The sequence below is a fragment of the Leuresthes tenuis genome, unplaced genomic scaffold (assembly GCF_036924035.1).
Source record: "Leuresthes tenuis unplaced genomic scaffold, fLeuTen1.0.hap1 SCAF_10, whole genome shotgun sequence".
In the NCBI taxonomy this organism is placed as follows: Eukaryota; Metazoa; Chordata; class Actinopteri; order Atheriniformes; family Atherinopsidae; genus Leuresthes; species Leuresthes tenuis.
Genome location: NW_027325364.1, coordinates 20,815,982 through 20,836,796, shown reverse-complemented (window position 1 = coordinate 20,836,796; position 20,815 = coordinate 20,815,982). Strand labels below are relative to the sequence as shown.

The 20,815-nt window shown below is 37.9% G+C and overlaps 1 protein-coding gene across 2 annotated transcripts in view; it reads left to right on the top strand.

The window, feature by feature from the left end:
• The window catches only part of LOC140316729 (CUB and sushi domain-containing protein 3-like), a 241,286-nt gene that overhangs the window by 95,251 nt on the left and 125,220 nt on the right, over positions 1 to 20,815 (top strand). For both annotated transcript variants that reach the window (XM_072394678.1, XM_072394677.1), the window contains 10 exons: positions 117 to 305; positions 996 to 1,165; positions 2,185 to 2,341; positions 4,173 to 4,364; positions 5,744 to 5,870; positions 9,714 to 9,916; positions 11,124 to 11,315; positions 12,438 to 12,576; positions 16,515 to 16,702; positions 17,045 to 17,239. In XM_072394678.1, the coding sequence (XP_072250779.1) occupies positions 117 to 305; positions 996 to 1,165; positions 2,185 to 2,341; positions 4,173 to 4,364; positions 5,744 to 5,870; positions 9,714 to 9,916; positions 11,124 to 11,315; positions 12,438 to 12,576; positions 16,515 to 16,702; positions 17,045 to 17,239 (1,752 nt within the window). The remainder of the gene's footprint in view (positions 1 to 116; positions 306 to 995; positions 1,166 to 2,184; positions 2,342 to 4,172; positions 4,365 to 5,743; positions 5,871 to 9,713; positions 9,917 to 11,123; positions 11,316 to 12,437; positions 12,577 to 16,514; positions 16,703 to 17,044; positions 17,240 to 20,815) is intronic.

The window sequence follows — 20,815 nt, the reverse complement described above, 5'->3', positions numbered from 1 at the left end:
TTTTAGATCAAGTTAAGTACAAAACAGTGTATCAGTAATACATTTTTAACAAGAAATTTATATTTGTTGCAATAGATATATATGGATTTATTTACGTGGAGCTATCTTGTTTGCAGAGTACAATCTTGAGCCCTGTCAAGATCCTGGAACACCTCGGTTTGGTTGGCACACGGGCTCCAAGTTTGGCATCGGTGACTCGCTGCTGTTCTACTGCAACACGGGTTATCGTCTTCAGGGGGCGAAGGAGATTGGGTGCTTGGGAGGTGGCCGCCGCATGTGGAGTGCCCCTCTGCCAAGGTGTGTGGGTACGTGGTCATCTGTTTTCTTTTTCATTCTCGCTTCTGCATGTGTACTTTAGAAATAAAGCTGTCAGACAGCAGCATCTACTAATTGCATAGATATTAATAAATATAACATTTTCATTAGACATTCAAGAAGTCAGTGGCACTGATTTCCTTAACACTAGACTACAGTAATTAGATTACTGACTTACTGAGGTGACCTGATGGGAGTCTAAGTTCATCATAGTTATGACTCCAGATATCGTCAGTTCATCATTTCTTTTAAATGTAGCATGTTTTTTTACTTTAAACTCATTTATTAAACGATGTTGGTGCATTTAAACAATGCAGGCAAATGGAGAGCAGGCTATTACTTGCTCTGTACCTGTCAGTTTAAAACAATTATTTATGGAAAGTAACAATTTATTGTTGTGACTTGCAAGGGAGCCAATAAATGTTTCCACAATAATCATTTAATAGTCGACTCACTGTCTCCCAATGTGTCACTGCTAGTTGGTAATGATTTTTATGACACTAAAGTAATGAAGTTGGATGCACACTTGCTCATCCAAGAAATATATTTGAGATACACCTTTTATCTCTTTAGGTAATGAACCAGTTATGCAATGTCTACCTTATCCCATATTTGATTTCACAGTATCTGTCGTTGTATAACTGATTATGTCTGTTGTTTATGTGTTTGTCTCGTCACAGCTGAGTGTGGGTCCACAGTCTCCAACAACGAGGGAGTTCTTTTGTCACCAAACTATCCGAAGAACTATGACAACCGCCATGAATGTGTATACAGCATTCAAGTCCAAACAGGCAAAGGCATCAACATCACTGCCAGCAACTTTCAGCTTGCACAGGGTGACGTTCTTAAGGTGAATTATGCAGTCACACCTCTTCACTGATGACAAATAGCTAGCCAACAAATAAACAGTCTGCAGTTGTCAAATTACTGTTAAAGGATTCAATTGTTAAAGTCTATGACTAACATCTGGGTTCTTCTAGTAATGTACAAAAATGGAATAGTAGAAAGTGGGTTTTGTGGACAAATATTGGAAATATAAGACATTAGCAAAAGTCAAGCAATATCTTCACTAGGTCACCTTTAGGAAGGAAAGGATTCATTTATTTGCTTAAGAGCATTTAAGCAGTTTAGGTTAGCACTGCAGCTCGGATGTAAATGATTTTGTAATCCCACTACAGCTCGGATGCACTCTTTGGGATGCAGATGTCTTGTCTAATACTCAAATTAACATCAATGTAGCCTATTATTGGGATTTCTGGTAATCCCCTGTACTTTGTAATTTTGTGAACATCTGAAACGTGGAAAGACATGGTTAGAGAGTTAAACTGCCCAGAAGAAAAAGAAAACGGTGTTTATGATTTCAAAGAGAGATCCCAGTTTTTTCTTTCATTTCTTGTCATTTCAAAGATGTCAATCAAGAGATATTCAATACATGGTTGGTGACATGTAGATCTAAAAGGGTTGTTTTTCAACCAACAATTTCTGTTACTAAACATTAAAAAATTGTATTAAGTTTAGCGAAAGTCCATTAGATATTTTAAACAATGTATTGTGACTCCTTTCTTCCTATTATTGGAGTTAAATACCTAATTCTAAAATAATTATTTTCAATAATGGTTTTCAATAAAGCTTATAACATAAATTATGTGATTTTCTTTCCACAACTCATTGATGGTCTTTTGTTCTTTGATTTTATATTATTTTATTGACATAGTAAATATGTATTAGCCTTGTTGATGGGCTTCATATGCAACATATTACTGCTGATAGATAACTCAGTTGTTAAATAATTTCTGTCTCATCTCTTTCTCTTATGTAGTTTACACATAAATCCTTAACATATCTGTATTTTTTAATGTCCTGGATTAGCTGTACGATGGTAAGGATGGTACAGCCCCCCTACTTGGCACCTACACAGGCACACTGATGCAAGGCCTGTCCCTTACCAGCACATCCAACTATATGTGGCTTGAATTTTACTCAGACCATGAGTTGACAGCACCAGGGTTCCGCCTCATATATCACAGTAAGTCACATTTCATTTCTCTAGGGGGAGGAGGGCCCTAATTCCTATCAAAATGACTGAATTTAGTGTCATTTTGGAGCTCGGCATTTCAAGTAGCAGAACTTAAAAGAAGACTTTAATTGACCCTGTTTAATTCACCCTGTTTAATTGTGTCTTACACTGTCAGGGTATCCATTGAACTCAGCATGGTGTTACTGCCTCTTTCCAGCAGGAAAATGAGTAATTTTCTTTGTCTTTACTTTGCCTCTTTTCTGCTCTTTGTGAATCTCTTTTGCGCCTTTTCCTTTTCTGTATATCTTGCAATTAGCATCCATGCCTGCCCAAATGTACCTTGTTAAAACAGGTGACTTATTATTGCAACAGTTTAAAATCACTATATGCGTGTGTGTGTTTGTGCGCACACTATTTACAGTGTGTGTATAGAAAGTTTTGGTCATAATAATAGATGGATAGAGTTAAGTTTCTCCTCTAATTGGCCTGCTGACCATGTGAGGCTAAGTATTTCTTATTTATTACTGTGACAAGAGGATGCTCTGGTGAGACTGCATTTTTCCTTCCAATTTAAGGTGTTTGTTGTGTTTCACCTGCAACTGTTTTCTGACATTTCTTTGTAAACCATCAGGTTTTCTAAAAATAAAAACCAACAGACAATAGTTAGGGAGATGGTGGAAGACCAAATTTTTTCTTAACTCTCAATTAGCAGGCCATGGGGTTTTTAATGTGTTAATTACCACAAATGTGCCAGGTACAAGCTATAATGCTATTAACAGCAAAATGTAGGCAGACCACCAAAAATGATAGGAAAATATACATTAATCATGAGTCTGTGCTCATTTGTAGAAACAAAGAATTAGCATTTGCATTAACATGCAATTGCAATTTATTTTTAGACATGTCTTAATTACAGACTGCCTTTTGAATGGCAGAATAAACCATATTTAAGAAACTCGTACAATTAATTCTTCACTAAGGATGTGCGCAGTGTAAAAAAGCATAATGCATACCAGCACCTTTTGTCCATTTAAAGTGCAGTCTCCACTGGTCCTTTCATATGAAAAGAATAGTCCTTTTCAAAATGATTGACTGATGTATGAATGAGTTGGGAGCAAGGGAAAGGTGGGATTTTGCCATTTGAATCTAGTCTGAACATGAAATCTGATCCTGTTTTCATGACTTTTCCGCCCAAAGAACTCATTTAATTTCCTATATGTGAGCATGAACTGCTGGGGATTTATAATGGACATGACACTTGTAATACTACCTTAACATCTGGTATGGGCATGGACCTCGCTTTGAGAGGAAACCATAAATCAGCACTGCTTAGTTTATGTGCAGCCACTGTTGCTGCATGGCAGAATACTTATTTTTTGTACCTGGAAGAGAGGAATACATATAAAGCCATGGTCACATTCTGACATGGTGAGCTCAAGAGTTATTGCAACGTTTTTCTTGTTTGTGGCATTCTGTATCTTCTGTAATACCCCAAAGCTTTCAAAGTAGATGGGTTCTTTCTCAATCATAGTAAATGTCCACAGTCAACTGAACATTTAATTGTGAATGTCTAATTGTGCTCTCTGTCTAAAAGGAATAATTTACTGCCAAGTCATATAAAGGGCCTTCATCTTTGCTCAACCGGAAATTAATTCTCAAATCTCGATCAATACCTCTTTGCAGTACAGATAAATAGGAATATGGCACTGGCATACAGAATGATCGCTATCTAGTTGGCTTCACTAAATGCTGATATGCAGTTCGTGGTTAATGTATGTTCATGGTGTTCATTTTATGTTACGCTGCAGTTCCCCTGTCTCTTCCAATTGTGCCTGTCCAGGTTTTGAGCTGTCCCACTGTGATGATCCAGGAGTGCCGCAGTTTGGCTTCAAAATCAGTGACCAGGGTCACTTTGCAGGAAGTTCTATCATGTTTGGCTGTGAACAAGGTTACACTCTGCACGGCAGTGGCGTACTCAAGTGTATGACTGGGGAGAGACGAGCATGGGACAACAATCTTCCTTCGTGTATAGGTAATCACTATGTTTATGTGCAGTTTTCAGATTTGGGCTTTAGATATCCTCCTCACCTGTGTGTGCGTCATAGTCCACAACTCAGTGTCTTTCACCCATTGTCTGTGACTTATTTTATTCTTCAGAACAGGTGCACTATCAACATTGCTCAGCTAGGTGTTAACTCAAAAGGATTTATCCCAGCATGATTTCCACATAATTACTTTATTTCAAAAGAATATACACTGCTTGTCCTTTTGTTAGAGAGTATAAATAGCTTTGATGTTTTATTGTTCATCATTGAGCTTTCTGCATGATCTTGATGGAGACCTGGCTGTGCAGAATCATTCTAAGCCCTATAGAGAAGAACTCTAAATTCCTGTTGAGCTTTTACTGTGCTGCTGTGACTCTGCTTTATTATAACACAAATTAAGAATTTTTGTTTTAATTCACGAGAAATTAATGTGCATCTTTCTTGAATTAAAGGCCTAATTATGAATGTCTCACTGATTCATAGGCATGAAATACATGCCTGAGTGTACTTTCAAATTCAAACCATGCTGGGACAGAAATGATAAAGCTATTACCTTCACACCGCTTGAGCTTAGAAGGTGTTGAGAAGCATTTTCTTTGTGTCTATCAGTTATGGATTATGGTAAAAAAAAATATATATATATATTTACAAAGTCTAAACACTGCTCTACTGCCTTTTTCATTGTGTGATATTCAAAAGAATGACCTTAGTCAGGTTATTGATAAACGGTTATTAAGTTCACTGAATGATCATCATTAATTGGGAGCTTTGTGCTTGTAAGCTGAATGCTAAATATAATTTCCAGCCTTTTCTCCAGGGCTGCATCCAAAGTACCCCTGATGTGTCTTTACAATTGGCCAGGGTTTTGATACTGATTATAGCCTATCACTGTATCTAATTTGATGTAATTTTTTCTATTAATTAAGTGCCCTCAATCCTGTAATATAGATAGCAAGATGATATCCTGTGAGTAGACAACGCTCAGTAGATTGAATGATTAGATATCCATTTAGTCATCAACATTTGTAGCAGTCTCCCTGCAATGCAATGTCCATCCCATGCCTTCTCTGGTCAGTCTGTTTTACAGGTCAATAATGACATCATTAGAAGATATACTTTGAGACAAATTGAGTTTAGCTTCCATGAGCAGCTCTGGCCTGAAAAGAAGTCATTGTTGCGGTCACTTTACCTGTTTGTTTTGAGCCAAACTTGAACTTTTCTCACTGTTGCCTCTGAACTGCTGTAACCATGTAATGGTTTTTAGTTTCACAGTAGCTTCTATGTCTCCATTAAATTTTGTTTAAGTCAACAGTTTTGGAGATTTGAATGCAGTTTTTTTCCCATCTGCTTATGTGTTTGCGTGCAGCGGAGTGTGGTGGCAGTTTTAAGGGTGAGTCTACAGGGCGAATCCTCTCACCAGGGTATCCCTTCCCCTATGACAACAACCTGAGGTGCACTTGGTCAATTGAGGTCAGCTCTGGCAACATTGTCAGGTAAATTCAGTTAGTCATGTGTATCATTTTGTATACACATGCAAAATCTTCCATCGGTTCCTACTGTAAATAGTTCTAAGATTGAATCTGTGTCTTAATGCAAATGCTTGGGAATTCTGATTGATCTTTGATCGATTGACTCGGTTTACTCTTCACATCCAGCAATTGTTTGTTCTAAAAAAAAAAAAAAAAAAAAAAAGTTGAATCCGGATGGATTTTCTTCTTAAAAATCAAGCCTGGTCTTTCTTTCTCCTCCAAAATTCTCTGAATCTTACAGAACTCCTCTGACTAAATGAATGTAAACACATTTTAAATATTCAACATGAAAATTTGTCTAGAATTGCTATTTATCATTGCTAGCCCTGTTCATGATGACTAGACGAGTAAATGATCTGGTTCCTTTTCTTTATTTTTCTATCTTTATAGTTTTGATGGCTTTATTGTTTGTCTTTTGGAATGTGTACATATAATTATCTGGTGTATAAATGTGTGTTTTGTTCGAACTATTGATCTTCTGAGCTGCTGCAGGGCACTTTTGTAAAAGAGATTTTAAAGCTGAATGTTGAATCTACTGGTTAAGTGAAGGTTTCCATTTTTAATTAAACTGAACACTCATGAGATGTCATTATGAGGAGAAAAAAAAACTGTTGCCTTTGCTTTAGTTCAGCAACCAAAACAAAACAAAGAAAAAATATATCAGAAAATGTTAAGCAGAGCATGTATTGAACCAAAGGAACCTGGATGGAAATTATCAAGTGCTGATCATGCATACAGGTGTTACTTTGTATTTATTTTACATCTGAAAAGATTAAAGCAGTCCAAAAGTATTTTCTTGGCTGTTAAATTGAGTTGAAATTTGAAATAGCAGTTTATAGATTAGCAACCCAAGTGACAAAGTGTAGGAACTTGTTTTTTTTTTTTAAAAACAAAGTTTATTTATAGACCACATTACATTGATAGCAGTTAAAAACGAAAAATAAAATAGAGTAAAGGAAGCAAACAAACAAAAAAGAAATGCAGCTCAGCATTTATGTTGCATCTGGGAGTGCAGCCAGGCTTGGAGAATATGGAATATGGAACAATACGGTTTCATACAAGAGGACGCAGTTTTGACACTGAAGAGATTGATAATGTAAATACAAAGATAAATGATAGACCACAGCCTTATAAATGAATAAATAACTGAACTGATGTGCTGCTGAGTTACCAATGTTGGCTAATAAATGCTATCATTGTTTTCAACTTCAGTCTAAAGTTTTCCAAAGTAGAAGAAAAATAGGGGTTTTCTTCTACTCCTGGAGTACAAAACAGAAACTGACGCCTGAATATTAGTGAATGGGCTGTTGGTTATTTACACTGTATAACAAAGGTGCTAGCAATGTCAGAGCAAGTGAGGGCGGATAAATCCAGAGAGATATGAAAGACAAAGTATTAAATCACAAAACAAGATGCACAGTTTCCTTCTCTGTTGGGCTATATCTGTCAGCACTCTGTCACCCTCAGTCCCCTGGTTTCACGCACTGGTGTCCTGGCAGCCCGCTGCTGATGGAGACATACAGTAGAAGCATCCTCACAAAGGGAACATCTATCTTTTACCAATCTCACATGACTCTACCTTCTAAACCCCCTCTGGCACTGTGCAAAAAATGCTGGGTTCATGATCCTTCTGTGTAAAATTTGTGAAACACAATAGCATTTGTTGTTACATTATAGTTGTATCAGTAAAGTCTTTTTTTTTCTTCATCTACACAAATTGCATCCAGGTCACTTTAGACCCTTTAAGTCAGAAAAGCTGCTGGAGTTGATGCAACCTGCACTAAGAAAATGTATTAACCTATATTGTAATCACTGTTGGAGCATAGCCGCTCTCCCATGTTGCATAAAATGATGTGACACTAATTAGTAACTTTTCAAACACACATTTCCACAGCTTAAATTTATTCGTGGTCAACTACATTTACAGAATCATGAAACACTGGGAGCTTTTCAAAGCCTGGAAATCTTGGGGATTTTTATGGAATACATTTGCATAATTTTTCGAAGTATTTAGCAATACAGTTATAAGATGTATTGTACCAGTCATTTGCATTTTACCACTTGAAACTAAACTAAATGTATCCTGTGTGGGTTACGAATCAACTTTATCATTTTTATTTTCTACAAAAGAAAACGCTGAGAAGTAATCAGAAGTTTTTAAGTTGTAACCCGCTCTTGCTGTTCATTTTCCTAAATTCACCAACTCATGTTTCAGATATTTTGCTATGGTGTAACAGAGATTTCTTTTTAATGGTGTCAAATTGTTAAATCTCTCTTATCTATTCGATATCCTTCTCTTCTTCTTCAGCCCGGCTCTTATGGTGTCCCATCTGTCTGTTACAATCTCCATCTCCTCTGCTTCTCCTGCTGTCTTCACATCTCTCTAGACCTACTTATACGAAGGCTGCGATCATAAAGCAACCAAAATCGAATTAAATTTCAAATGTTTTAGTTTGATGACCATCCTAGATCTTTAAAACACCATATTTGTTGATTTATTTAATATGTGAAGAGAATATTTGAACATAGCAGGTTTCCCTTAAATAAGTTTTTGTCATGATGATTTCAGCTCTGATAGCTCAACTTCTGCTATTTGTTGAGGTTTGAACACTGTGTATTTCTGACTGTTAAACTGCTAAATTCATATTGTTTAGTGAAACATTTGATCTTATTAAGATATATATGTAATCATTTGTTTAGTTAGTTTGTTAAGTTATTGGCTTTTTTTTCTTTGTAGTTAATTACGTAAGAATTTTGCCCTTTGAGAGAAAGTCCTGCTCCCCTACATGGTGATGATCAATTCTAAATGTGCCTTTTTTCATAAATGGTGAGCCTTGTTACAAAAATAACCACAGAGCTAGACTGAGTATTCCTCCTCCTCACCGACATGCACCTATAAATTAGGCAGTGCCACTACGCTGCTACAGCCACAAGGAATTTTTTCACCTCCTCCTCCAGCTGAGCTGTCTATGCATGGCACAGGTGTCTATGGCGACAAATGGGATGAGATACAGAGAAACCAAAGCATAGCCTGCTTGCATTGTTGAGCAAACCTATCAAATTAATTTCATCATTATTTCTGGGGGGGCTTAGTCTGTCTTGAAGTCCGGGACTATTCAGAAAAAACTGGGACTGCAGTCTCGGGCACCGAGGCCTAACGATGGCCGTGTTCTTAGTGAACAATACAACCCTCAAAATGCACTTTAAACATAGAGGGTTCTCCTCCAAAGGTAGATACTATGAAGAAAAACAGCCTGCAGCAGCTCTGTTTACAATGATTTGCAGAGGGACTGAAACAGCACCAAGGGGAATGTTCCGAGGACATGAAAGCCTTCTCTATTTTTCTTTTTTTTGTCCTTATGGTTGAGAAGGTCTTTTATGATGGTAAAGCAGAACCCATTTTGTCTTAGAGGTCAATATAAACATGTTATTTCATAAAGTCGCCCACACTGATACTCTTTGATGAGATTGAACATAAGTCTGTGGACTTGTACTGTATTTCTTTATTTTGGCTGAAATGAATGAGTAATACCAAATATTGACTAAATTGTCTAAAAGCATGGGTTACGCTGTTTTAGGGAGATTTTCCTGTTGAACGCAGTGCAGTCTAGCTGAGTTCAGTCCCAATTTGTACATTTATATTTAAGCGGTCAAGCAACTATTAATTCAACAAAACAAATTTCAATAAAATGTCATTGGGCTGATCTGGTTTTATCTCAGTCTCACCCTGCACACAGTTATGCTGTTGTTTATAATTAAGATTTAAACCAAACTAAGTCAGCAATCTTTTGTATTGACCTCTTTCAGTCTCCAGTTTCTTGCATTCGACACGGAGGCATCCCATGACATCTTGAAGGTTTGGGATGGGCCTCCAGAGAATGAGATGTCTCTGAAGGAGGTCAGTGGCTCACTTCTGCCTGAGGGAATCCACTCCACTCTCAACATAGTCACCATTCAGTTTGAGACAGACTTTTACATCACAAAGTCTGGTTTTGCTATCGATTTCTCAAGTGAGTATTCTTTTGTTTTTGTTTTCTTTTAAGAAACACAAAAAAATGGTATGCAAATGAACTACTTTGTCAAAACTGTTTAATGACTTGATGCTTCCACTGCCATTAAGACACGGAAGTATGGTGCAAGCATGTTAATATGTATAATCTTTGACCATGGTTTGCTGAGCAGTGAACTGATATTTTACAGTTCATTGTTGTTTGCTGCTCTGATATAAATGCAGTTTGTGTTCTGCTGATGACTAAAACTGAAGCACCTGGAAGAAAGTAGAAAATGAAACGCTATGTATGCTGTGTAGGGGGTGATGAGTCTGTAAATGCTTTCATTTTGACATTAAGGCGAAGCAGCTTAATGTAAAAATCAATGATATGGGATTCACTGCTGTGCAAAATGGAATTGATTTTGCAAATGCAAGCTGTACTTGTATATTCTGTTTGCCTAAGGCTGCTGGTTTTGAGAACCAAAAACAGAGCTATGTGGAAACCCAATTATTTCGCTGGGAACTCTACTACTTCAAGTACTGTTGAATATGTATTTATGTGGTAATTTAAAGTTTATGAGATAGAGGAAATTCAACAAAACTGAAGAGCTAAATCGGGTTTTACCAAGTGTAATTTGGGCATTCCTCATTCACTGACTGACACCATCTTGTGGATTGTAACCTAAGTTCTGGGATAAAGTTACATATGTCCCAATTGAAGTAGTGTCTTTAATACAATGTGCATTGTTGGCTTTGTTTGCACAGATGATAAATACTGTTCATTGTCCTACATTTTGAAATAAATTATTGAGATGTGTTCAATGTCAGTAAAGGTTTAATCTGTTGATCAAGTCGATACAAATTTGATCCATATCAAGATTTTCTCCTTTTCCTTTTTAGTTGAATTTTTGTTTTAAAACAACAACACAACAAAACAGCGTTAAACTAATAATTAAGGAGTAAGTTTTCAGAAGAGACCATCAAGATGTAGTATTTGAAGAATCTGTCATATTTTACCAGATCACTCTCGAAGGCCTCAGCCTATGCACAGCTGTAGTTTAGGAAAGCAGATGAGAAAAACACAGCAGGGCTTCAACTGATATTTGTCAGTATTCTCTGTGTGGGTGTGTTCTCCCTTACTTTTACTGATTCCCCGTTCACAGCTCCCACGTCTTTACCTGCAACTGTATGCGTGAGTCACCTGTATTTGTGTGTTCGCCCCTCAGGTTCACTTGCGACAGCCTGCAGAGATCCAGGTATTCCCATGAATGGCAGTCGCAACGGAGAAGGGCGGGAGCCCGGTGACTCTGTAACCTTCTCTTGTGATCCAGGATATGAGTTGCAGGGGGAGAGCAGAATCACCTGCATCCAAGTGGAAAATAGATACTACTGGCAACCCAGCCCTCCAAGCTGCATCGGTGAGAAAAAGAGGAGATAGTGTCACGTGGAGAGAGGGGGCTGGATGTGTGGAGGAGATAGATAGGGGCATATGGATTGAAGGAGAGAGGGAGGGAAGTGTAGGGGATCAAAATGAAAGCTAAATGGTGGGAGGAAGTGGGCCAGAGTTTGTCCATTAACTGGATGCAGCAAGAACTGAACGTCTCTCTCACCAACATCTTTGAAATACATGGAGGTTAAACAAGACACTGTAGATGTGTTTGAGCTGTTGCCAGCTCTAATGTGAACAAAACCACCTCTGTTACTGTTTAGATACAGAAGGCTCCACAGCCTCCTGACACGTTGCCTTATTAGAGCTTAACAACCAATTACTTAACAGTGCAATTAGAAATAATTACTATAAGTAGTTTCAAAGACACCTAGATGGTCTTGAGTTGCTGCCAAGTTGTCTAAGGGAGTTTTATTTTGGTTACAAAAATTTGTAGGTCTTGTAGCAAGATGACCGATTTTACAAATCAGCATCATGAAATAGAAAGAGGTGAAATAGATAGCTGGCAGCTGTTGTTATACTAAAGAATTGTTACCACACCAAGTAACACAGTCATCATCGTGTTACGAACACTTTCTAGTGACATATGGCAGCTGTTGGTTTATTCATTTAGTTTATTAATTAATTAATTTAACAAATAAGTAAATGAGGCTTTACATTTTTCATACAAACTACAGGACATGCAAAGGCTCTAAATTATGACAGTACAAGCCACATAAAGTAGAACTCTGTATTAATTATTCATTCATTTGATTTCACAGTTAAATGTCTGCTGCTTTCTTATTTTCCAAGAAAGAGTCAGGTTTAAATTGAGAAGTAATGAAAAAGAAAGATTCTTTTTGAATTTGCACTCAAGTGCAGCCATGATACAGTGAAATCGTGTAAATGGTCTTTTGATGGCATTATTTTTTTGTCCTTTCTCATGCCACAAGACTTTTTGCTGAAAACTCTGAAACAAGGTTCTAGAATAATTTGATGACCTTTCCTGGTTTAATCTAAATTCAGCTTAGAGAAAGACTTTGCAGCAGGAAAGGCACTTTTTTAATCACTGCATCATTGTCATCCCTCTCCTCTTCCTTTTTTGTCTCTCAAGCTCCGTGTGGTGGGAATGTGACTGGATCCTCTGGATTCATCCTCTCTCCCAACTACCCACACCCCTACCCACACAGCAAAGACTGTGACTGGCTTATTGCAGTTCACTCTGACTATGTCATTTCCCTGGCTTTCATCAGGTAATATGACTATATTATTGTATAAGTCATAGATAATTGGTTCAATAATTGGTGGAAATTTCAAAGCTTCAATGTGCAATTGTCAGGTCAATAGTATTCCTAATCATTTTTTAATGTAAAATTGTGTGACAATTAGAATTTTTGTGTTTTCTTTACCTTTGAACATGTTGCACTGCCATCTTACCACAGTAGACCCAAGAGGATTGGGGGAATATTGTTTTTGGTTGCAGTTTGCAATTTGTGCTGCTAAATGCCACTAAATCCAACACAATGGTCCAGTGGTGGGACATGCATTTGCTACCCTCTTGTATAATGGCCTTGAATAAGCCAGCTATGACATTATGGGCTACATGCTGTTGTCATTTTATTTAACCACTTCATTTTTGACTGTATGACTGTAACCTTTTATTGAATTGACAGAACTCCACACCTGGAAGCGTTACAGTACACTAAGTGGTTCAGTCATCAGTTTTGTAGACTAAAGGCGTAAAGATTAAACCTCTGTTACTTTTTCAAACAGGTTACTGCATCATAAACAGCACAAATCCAACACCAGTGTCATTACCAAAGAAACAAGAAAAAAGTCCAGATTACCAGATTTAATTAGACAACCACCAAGAAGTCAAAACTGCTACATAAAACAACCAACATGCTTCCCTGCGGATTCCCAGCTAGGATGCTGAATCTAAACACACATGCCACCACACACACTCAAGGGCGCAGCCACGTCTTCTCAACATTATTTACGCCTCTAACAATGATCCAAACCAAGCAATAGTTAGAATAAATATCCCAAAACACACTAAGTGCCAAGATGAAGTCTCATTATAACAGACACCCCAGAAAACACAACAAATGGACTTTTTTACCACAGATAGTTACTTTAAATGATAATATTGCTGTCTTTGCATTTTTCTTTTGAGACATAATGGTCAAAACAGACAGGGCAAAACACTCAATTGAAAATGCTAAGCACCTTTAAGGCCCCTTTTGGCACTGGTCATGGTTTGTGAAGACATAAAAATCCATTGATCTTACACAAAGTCAGCACAAATCATTCCCTTGCTGAGACAAGACTGCTAGCTATTAGAGATGTGAATTGACAAGATTTTATTGATATCAGTGCTCCTATCAATGCTGCTTATCGATCTGTTTCTTTATCAGTTCCCATATTGATTCTTGACCTAATTTCCTTTTGTGAGACCACTACACTACACAGGTTTTAAGCATCAAGACAACTGCCTAGTATCTGAAATCCTGAAAACAGGATAAACTTATTTGGTTCTTTGTTAGCTTCAAACATGTAATGTTAAGTAAATACTAAAATGATTAAGGTAGAATAATATCATGCACCGTGACGCTGTTAATTTGCAATAATTTGCAATACTTTGGGAAATTTGGAAGTAGTTCTCAAGAGTAACCAGTTCTTAATTCCCATCCCTACTAGCTGTGGGGCTGGCCAATCCTTCCTCACAATGTCCTGATTTTCTTAAACAGTCCCTATCAAAGTCCTCATCAAAAAAGGCAAGTAGAAGAAAAAATCCATTCATTTTCAACCCTCAGCCATTAAGTGTTCAAGAGCAACAAAGGTAAGTAAGATCTTAGAAATGAAAAAAACACTGAAGGATAAGGTGACCAGATTTCTGAAATGAAAATCGAGGACATTTTCATTGCAGTGGTGAAAAATCTCAAATATCATCATTATGAAATAAAAACAGGGACAAGTACTTTTTCATGTATCTTAACCAGCTTTTATTACACAATTTAAAAAAAATTAGTGACATTACAGTTATCTCCTCCTTCATCCACCTCCATCTCAGGAGCCTGGGTGGAATAAGAGCAGAGGAGAACATGAGAAAAACGTGTCATCACCTGGTAATCTCATGCTAATGTTAACGTTACAGCCTCACTAATGACAGATATGAAAACAGTGTCATAATGTTAACGTTCACTGACTTTTATAACGTTATGTTAGGTCTTCAATTCAGATAAACAATCATACTTACTTTAATGTTACATAACTTCACACACACACACGCGCGCACACTCAGAAAAGTCTACTGCCAGTTCACACAAAATAAATAAGTTAATACACAACATACCATTTATCGCGGCCGCTAGTCTCCTTTTCTTTCCTTTTTGCCGCCTCTCGATTGTTGTTGTTGTTGACGCTGCTGCGTCTGTACATCATATGACGTCGTCTCTGGCGATGCGTTAAATGGCTACCGTAATAACTGGTGTTACTTTGAGTCTGCGCACATTTTCCCCCATTCAGTGTCAAAATCAGGGACATTTTCAGGGACAGCTTTGACCGGGGACAGGTCACTCAAAACAGGGACTGTCCCCGGAAATCGGGCATGTCTGGTCACCTTACTGAAGGACCTACAGCCCACAGCCATTACTCTTTGTAGCACATTAGCAACTTCTCAGCTGCTGGAACACAGTGCTAACATTAGCAGCAAGCCTAGCCAGAATGCTCTGGCTTGTCAAAGAATATACCTGACATGACAAACTTGAAATCACAATAGTCTCCATTTGTTTCAACAGTTTAAGTAACTTCTACAGAGAGAGTAGCAATGTATGACCTCAAAAGACTGATGCCATTTTTCACAAACTTGCACAAAAAATGCAGTGTGTTAATGAAATGAATTATGCAAGTGTAATTTTCTTATTCAGCTATCTTGGCCAGCAGAGTGTTTTGCTGGCCCAGACAACCTGCCTCAATTATTTTTGGGGAAAGAAAAAATATAGGGAGTTTTTTTAAAATATGAGCAGTTGGACAGATTTAAAAAAATAAAGTGTATGGTCCAGTACCCTATAGTATGAATCACTGACTCAACCTGTTGTATGTTTGTAACCTGACTGAAACAGAATGTACTCAGTTCTCAGTGGAGCAGCTCATGTTACACTGTGGAATTGCTTGTCACAGCAGTGGAACCAGCTATAATGTCATAGCATTGAGGAAGGTTGGCCATGTGTGTGAGGCAGAGGGCCTGAGTCTAAGTCCAGGTGTTTTTGGAGATAGGAGACAGCGGGATTCTCTGCAGACACCTAGAAGATATTCCACCCACTTTGCTGAAATGTGGTGAAACAAGACTCCTGGATGAATAATGTATGGCAGAATTGTCCTGTGAATGCAGCTCATTTCCTGTGCTTAATGATGCCCAGACCTGAAACCTTACATTATTAATTGCAGTCTAACCATGTAGCAGCAATGCCAGAAGAGAAAACACAAAGATGCTCCTTAGGGCAATTTCCATGAACATGTCTTCTTTTTACTCTTGTCTTGTTTCTATAGTCATTTCATGAAGAGCAGGAGAAGGAGCATAAGCATATTTTCTTTATACTCCCACACATTTTTCCTCTCATAGTGAAGGAGACAAAAGTCACCAGATTGCTTTTTCAACCTTGTCCTTCAAAACAAACAGCTAATAGGGTTAGCACAATGCTACTTTCTTTCTTGGGAATGCCAAATGAAAGGATGAAGTTATTTTTAAATTGGAGTTGCCTTCATCCAACTCAAATGCAATTATCTCCAAGCTATTTACATTTTTGTCATAAACCATGCTCATTATTTTGAAAACAAATGCTCGTCTCCCTCTCGGTGCAGCCTGTGATTTGATATACAGTGCTACCATATGAAATGATCTTTTCACTCAGCATTGCCATCGCTGACTGGGAAGGGTTTGTGCCACAGCAGTGTCACAACAATTTAATCTCCTCTTACCTCTTAGGGGAGTTATCTTTTCTTTCTTTTTTTTTTATCTCCTTGTCTGGGGGTGCAAAACAAATCGCTTAGTATGACTCATTTTTCACACTGCAACACGCACTCCCATTTTGAAACTGCGTTGTTAATCTCATCCAAACAGTGCAAGCTAATAGTTAATACTTGGCAAAATAATAACTGTTTTATTATTTGTTTGTTTCTTTTACTTCAGCTTCAGCATTGAGCCCAACTATGATTTCTTGTACATCTATGATGGGCCAGACAGCAGTGCTCATCTTATTGGCAGTTTTCAAGACAGTAAACTTCCAGAGAAGATTGAGAGCACTTCCTATTTCATGTACTTGGCATTTCGTAGTGATGGCTCTGTGAGCTACACTGGCTTTCACTTGGAATACAAAGGTAATGTAAATGCCTGTACAAAGTGGGAATCTATATGTATTTTCACTGAATTTGTGTTAGAGCATAGGATTTAGTTCATAGTAAGAATGGTAACACTAAAAATTAATTAGGAATTTTTAGTATAAAGTTGGAACTGAGCTTTACAAAGTTAACTTATCTAGCCTTGAAAGCCCTTTACTTTATACACTTTTTCCATATTTGTATATGGTAAATAACATTTTCAAGTGATAGGATTACTATTTAATAATTTATTTAACTTACTCTAAGTTATACCTGGTTATGAGCTCCTCCCATGTTAGGCAGTTGTCTCTGTTGTAATGCTTTGGTGTTTTTGATTGGCAGCAAAACTGCGGGAGGCTTGTTTTGATCCAGGGAATGTAATGAATGGCACTAGAATGGGTACAGACTACAAGCTGGGATCCATGGTGACATTTCATTGTGAGGCCGGCTACCAGCTGCAGGGCTACTCTACCCTGACGTGTGTCATGGGCAACAGCAAGAGACCAGAGTGGGACAGAGCCAAACCAAGCTGTCAAGGTAAGAGGCGACATTTTGGCTATAACACCGGGCCTGAGTAGCAAAGATTTGCACTCAAACTGCTTGTCCAGTATTTGATTCTTTTTAATATCTGGTTTAAAAAAGAGCTCAAACATTCAGAGTTTACCATTAGTTCAGCACTTATGGAACAGGTGTTGTATGGGGGACAAATTATGCTACATGTCATTGTTTTTCAGTGTCCTAAAGCAAACTTTGTAATTTATGGCTGTTTCCAGAAGCACATAAAATGATTGTTTGTAATTTTAGCTTTCTATCACTCAGAATACCCATTCAAATACATTTCAGCAGCTGAAGCCTATTAGTCTAATCATATTGAAAAGTTGTCCCTAAAACAGAATTAATGGATAGCTACAGGATTACCTTTGTGCTTAATATGTAAGATGTCTATATCCTCTAAAATTCTTTCTAGTTCCTGAGGGATCCCAATCCCGAGCCAGATAAGATATGCGATCCCTCCCATGACTTTTAGGGCTGCTCAGGAGCTTTCTCCCTCAAGGGGGCAGGCCTGGAAAACCTCCAAAAGAGGTTCCTAATCAGATGGCGGATCCACCTCAACTGACTTTCTATGTCATAAAGGAATCAGTTGAGGAGTTTGGTGTCAAGGCTCTTACCTCATCAAGGTTGAGCGTAACCATGCTATGGAGGAAATTGTGACCATTTGTATCCTCATTTCCCTTCTTTCGGTCACCACCCAAATTTGTAGCTCTTGAGTGAAAGTTGGAACATAGCGTGACTGTTGAATCAAGAGCTCCTCCTTCTGGCTCAGCTAAACCTTGTACTCCCACAGATCACATAAAAAGTTCTCTGAGCTTTTTCCAAGCTCACAAAGCACATGTAGACTTACTGGTCAAACTCCCAAGAAGAGCTGCCCCATTGAATCTATAGCTTGACTTTCAGATTGAAAATTGGACTTGTTAGCTCTGCCAGATGTTCCCAATTCAACCTGCATACTTGGGCTTACCGGGATGTTCAGTAGTCTTTCCTGCTTTTGGTCTACCTCATAACTAGCCAGTTGGTAGTTGACATTCAAGTAAAAATCAGTTATTAAAAATCAACCACCAAGTTTATCAAGTACATGTATGAGGCACCTTATGCTTGAACAAAGTTTGAAGAAAGCCATTTCAATAATTTCCCACATGAGCATAGGTGTCCCCCATCAAATCCCTAGATGAAAGCCCTCTCCAGGATACATATTCAAAGGAGACATTTTATAGAGCATTGCTGTATAAATGTTAAGGAAGAAGATAAGAGAAAAGAGCAATGTGTTTATGAATCTCTCCAGCCCCCCTCCCTCCACTAGTATAACACTATTTATAATTCTTGAAATATTTGATATGGTAAGGTTAAATTATAAATCAGCTCTTATTTTCAGCATGGTAGATTAGGATTGCCCACCTCTACACCAGGGAGCAAATTACTTTTACTTTTACAGTTGGCACCTGGGTAACTGAACAGCTCTGAGGATAAGTGTATCACTAAAGAGACCATCATCATCGCTCTGTTAAGTATTTTCACTCTGAAACTTAAACTGAACTGAAAACCTAACTGGGCTAAACTTAATGCCCCAACATATGGCCACTTCCTGTCCTCTTACATTATTCAACAATAAGCTGAGGTACCTGCTTACCGTACATTTGTTAAATGCACATCAGTCTGTTTAACAGACATATATCATTTTATTTACTCCAGTCCAGTCTCATACAGTAGTTATTATCACAGACCCTTTCTTTGTGATCAGTGATACAGCAATATGTTTCCACTAGGATTTTGGATCACTTCTCTTCTAAGTGTCTGAGGCTTTCCTGTGACCGCTATGATTGTAGCTGCCTAAATACTTTTTTATAGAATTTTGGAACATAGAAACTCCATATATAGAGGTTCTCTATTCATATTTTAGCACAGTGCCTTATAAAGATAAAGACCCTGTCTTTGGGAATACTATGCACTGGACAGAAGAATCTCGCTATTGGTGACCAAAGAGAGTTTTTCAGTAAAAGATCAACTAAAAACCTTGTTGATGGAAATGGTTTTAGCTTGCTTTGTTGAATCTGAGACTGAGCAGCTTGCAGCTAAAGAGCACACTACAAATGCTGTACCATGTCAAAGAGTGTTTGAGGATAATGTAAGTCCATCTGTCCTGAAGTTGAACAGAAACCTCAGGTGAATTTATGGATAATGGCCCTTGACATGCTGGCAATCCAAAAAGGACTGGTCAAAATGATCAAAATAGTTATGTCCAAGATAAACTATTATAGCAGCATAGCAACATCATAGCAGGGGGGGGGGTCAATAATTACTTTTACCATAGTATATTGGTACAGTAAACTACAGTAGACACATGCAGGAGCATTGAAGGATTCATGATTTGACAGTTGTAATGTTGTTGTTTTTTGTCTTTGGCATGAAAAAAATAGATTTGCCTACTGACGGAAAACTCAACTCTGACGGCTCTGACAGCGTTTTGCATCACGTGCATCTGCGCAATATAATAGACCATGATTAGGCAATTAAACACAAAAGCCGTATATCCAGGGCTCTCAAGTCTTCAACAAGTTCTCACGCTCACACGCCACACGTGGTATTTCTCACGCTGAAAAAGGTATGATATAAATTTCTCTGGCGCGCCGATATCGCTGTGGAAACGGCAGGAAACAACCACGTCTCCCGTGAGTCTAAGCAGAGCAACACCAACAACAACACTAAAAATAATATAAGTAATGAAAGACCTGTCCAACCGCCGCCCCTAGGTGGGTCTCTCACTCTTGCCTTCATTCAAAACTTGAGAGCCCTGCGTGTATCTGAGGGATGCTGCTGTTGTTGCAGGCGGGTGCACCTGCAGTTATAAAAAGAATAAATGATTATTAGACTATAATATTGAAATATTACCATTTTTAGATGATATGCCATGTGTGTAGTCGAGCTGTGATATGCAAACTGTTGTTTGCAAATTTTGCATGTGACTTTCATCCCACCATCTATTTTGGTAAAATTCTGCCACACTGCTGATGTCTTTGACATGGATGGTAGAGGAGGACTCACTGTAAATGAAACGCTCAAAATAAAAATAAATATTCAGCAAACCACCGGATGTTGAATAACGTGGACGTTCAATCTACCTGTCTCTAGTGGGTTGGGCTAATCCAAAATAGTGTATATAGGGTGTTCTCTGAAGACAGACTGTTATCTGTGAAACAGGGGTGCTCTGAAAACACCCCCATTAGCACTTGGTACTTTCGTCCTGATGAAATTAACCATAGACTGTATGAAATTAACAAAAATCAGAATTTTGGTCGACTAAAAACATATTGACCAATTAGTCGACCAGTCAACTGTGACTTTACAGCCCTAGTTCACATCCTATTCTACTATTGATTTAGGTAAAGACCCCAAACATATGTAATGTTTGTTTGACCGTTGTCATATTTTACCGTTTAGATGAAGCTGTTGTTTCTTCATATTTTTCCATTTCACCCATTGCAATCAATACATTAGATTTGTTATTGTGCTGTAATGGTCCCCTTGTCTGTGTAAATGAAGTGAATTTAAGTGTTTGGT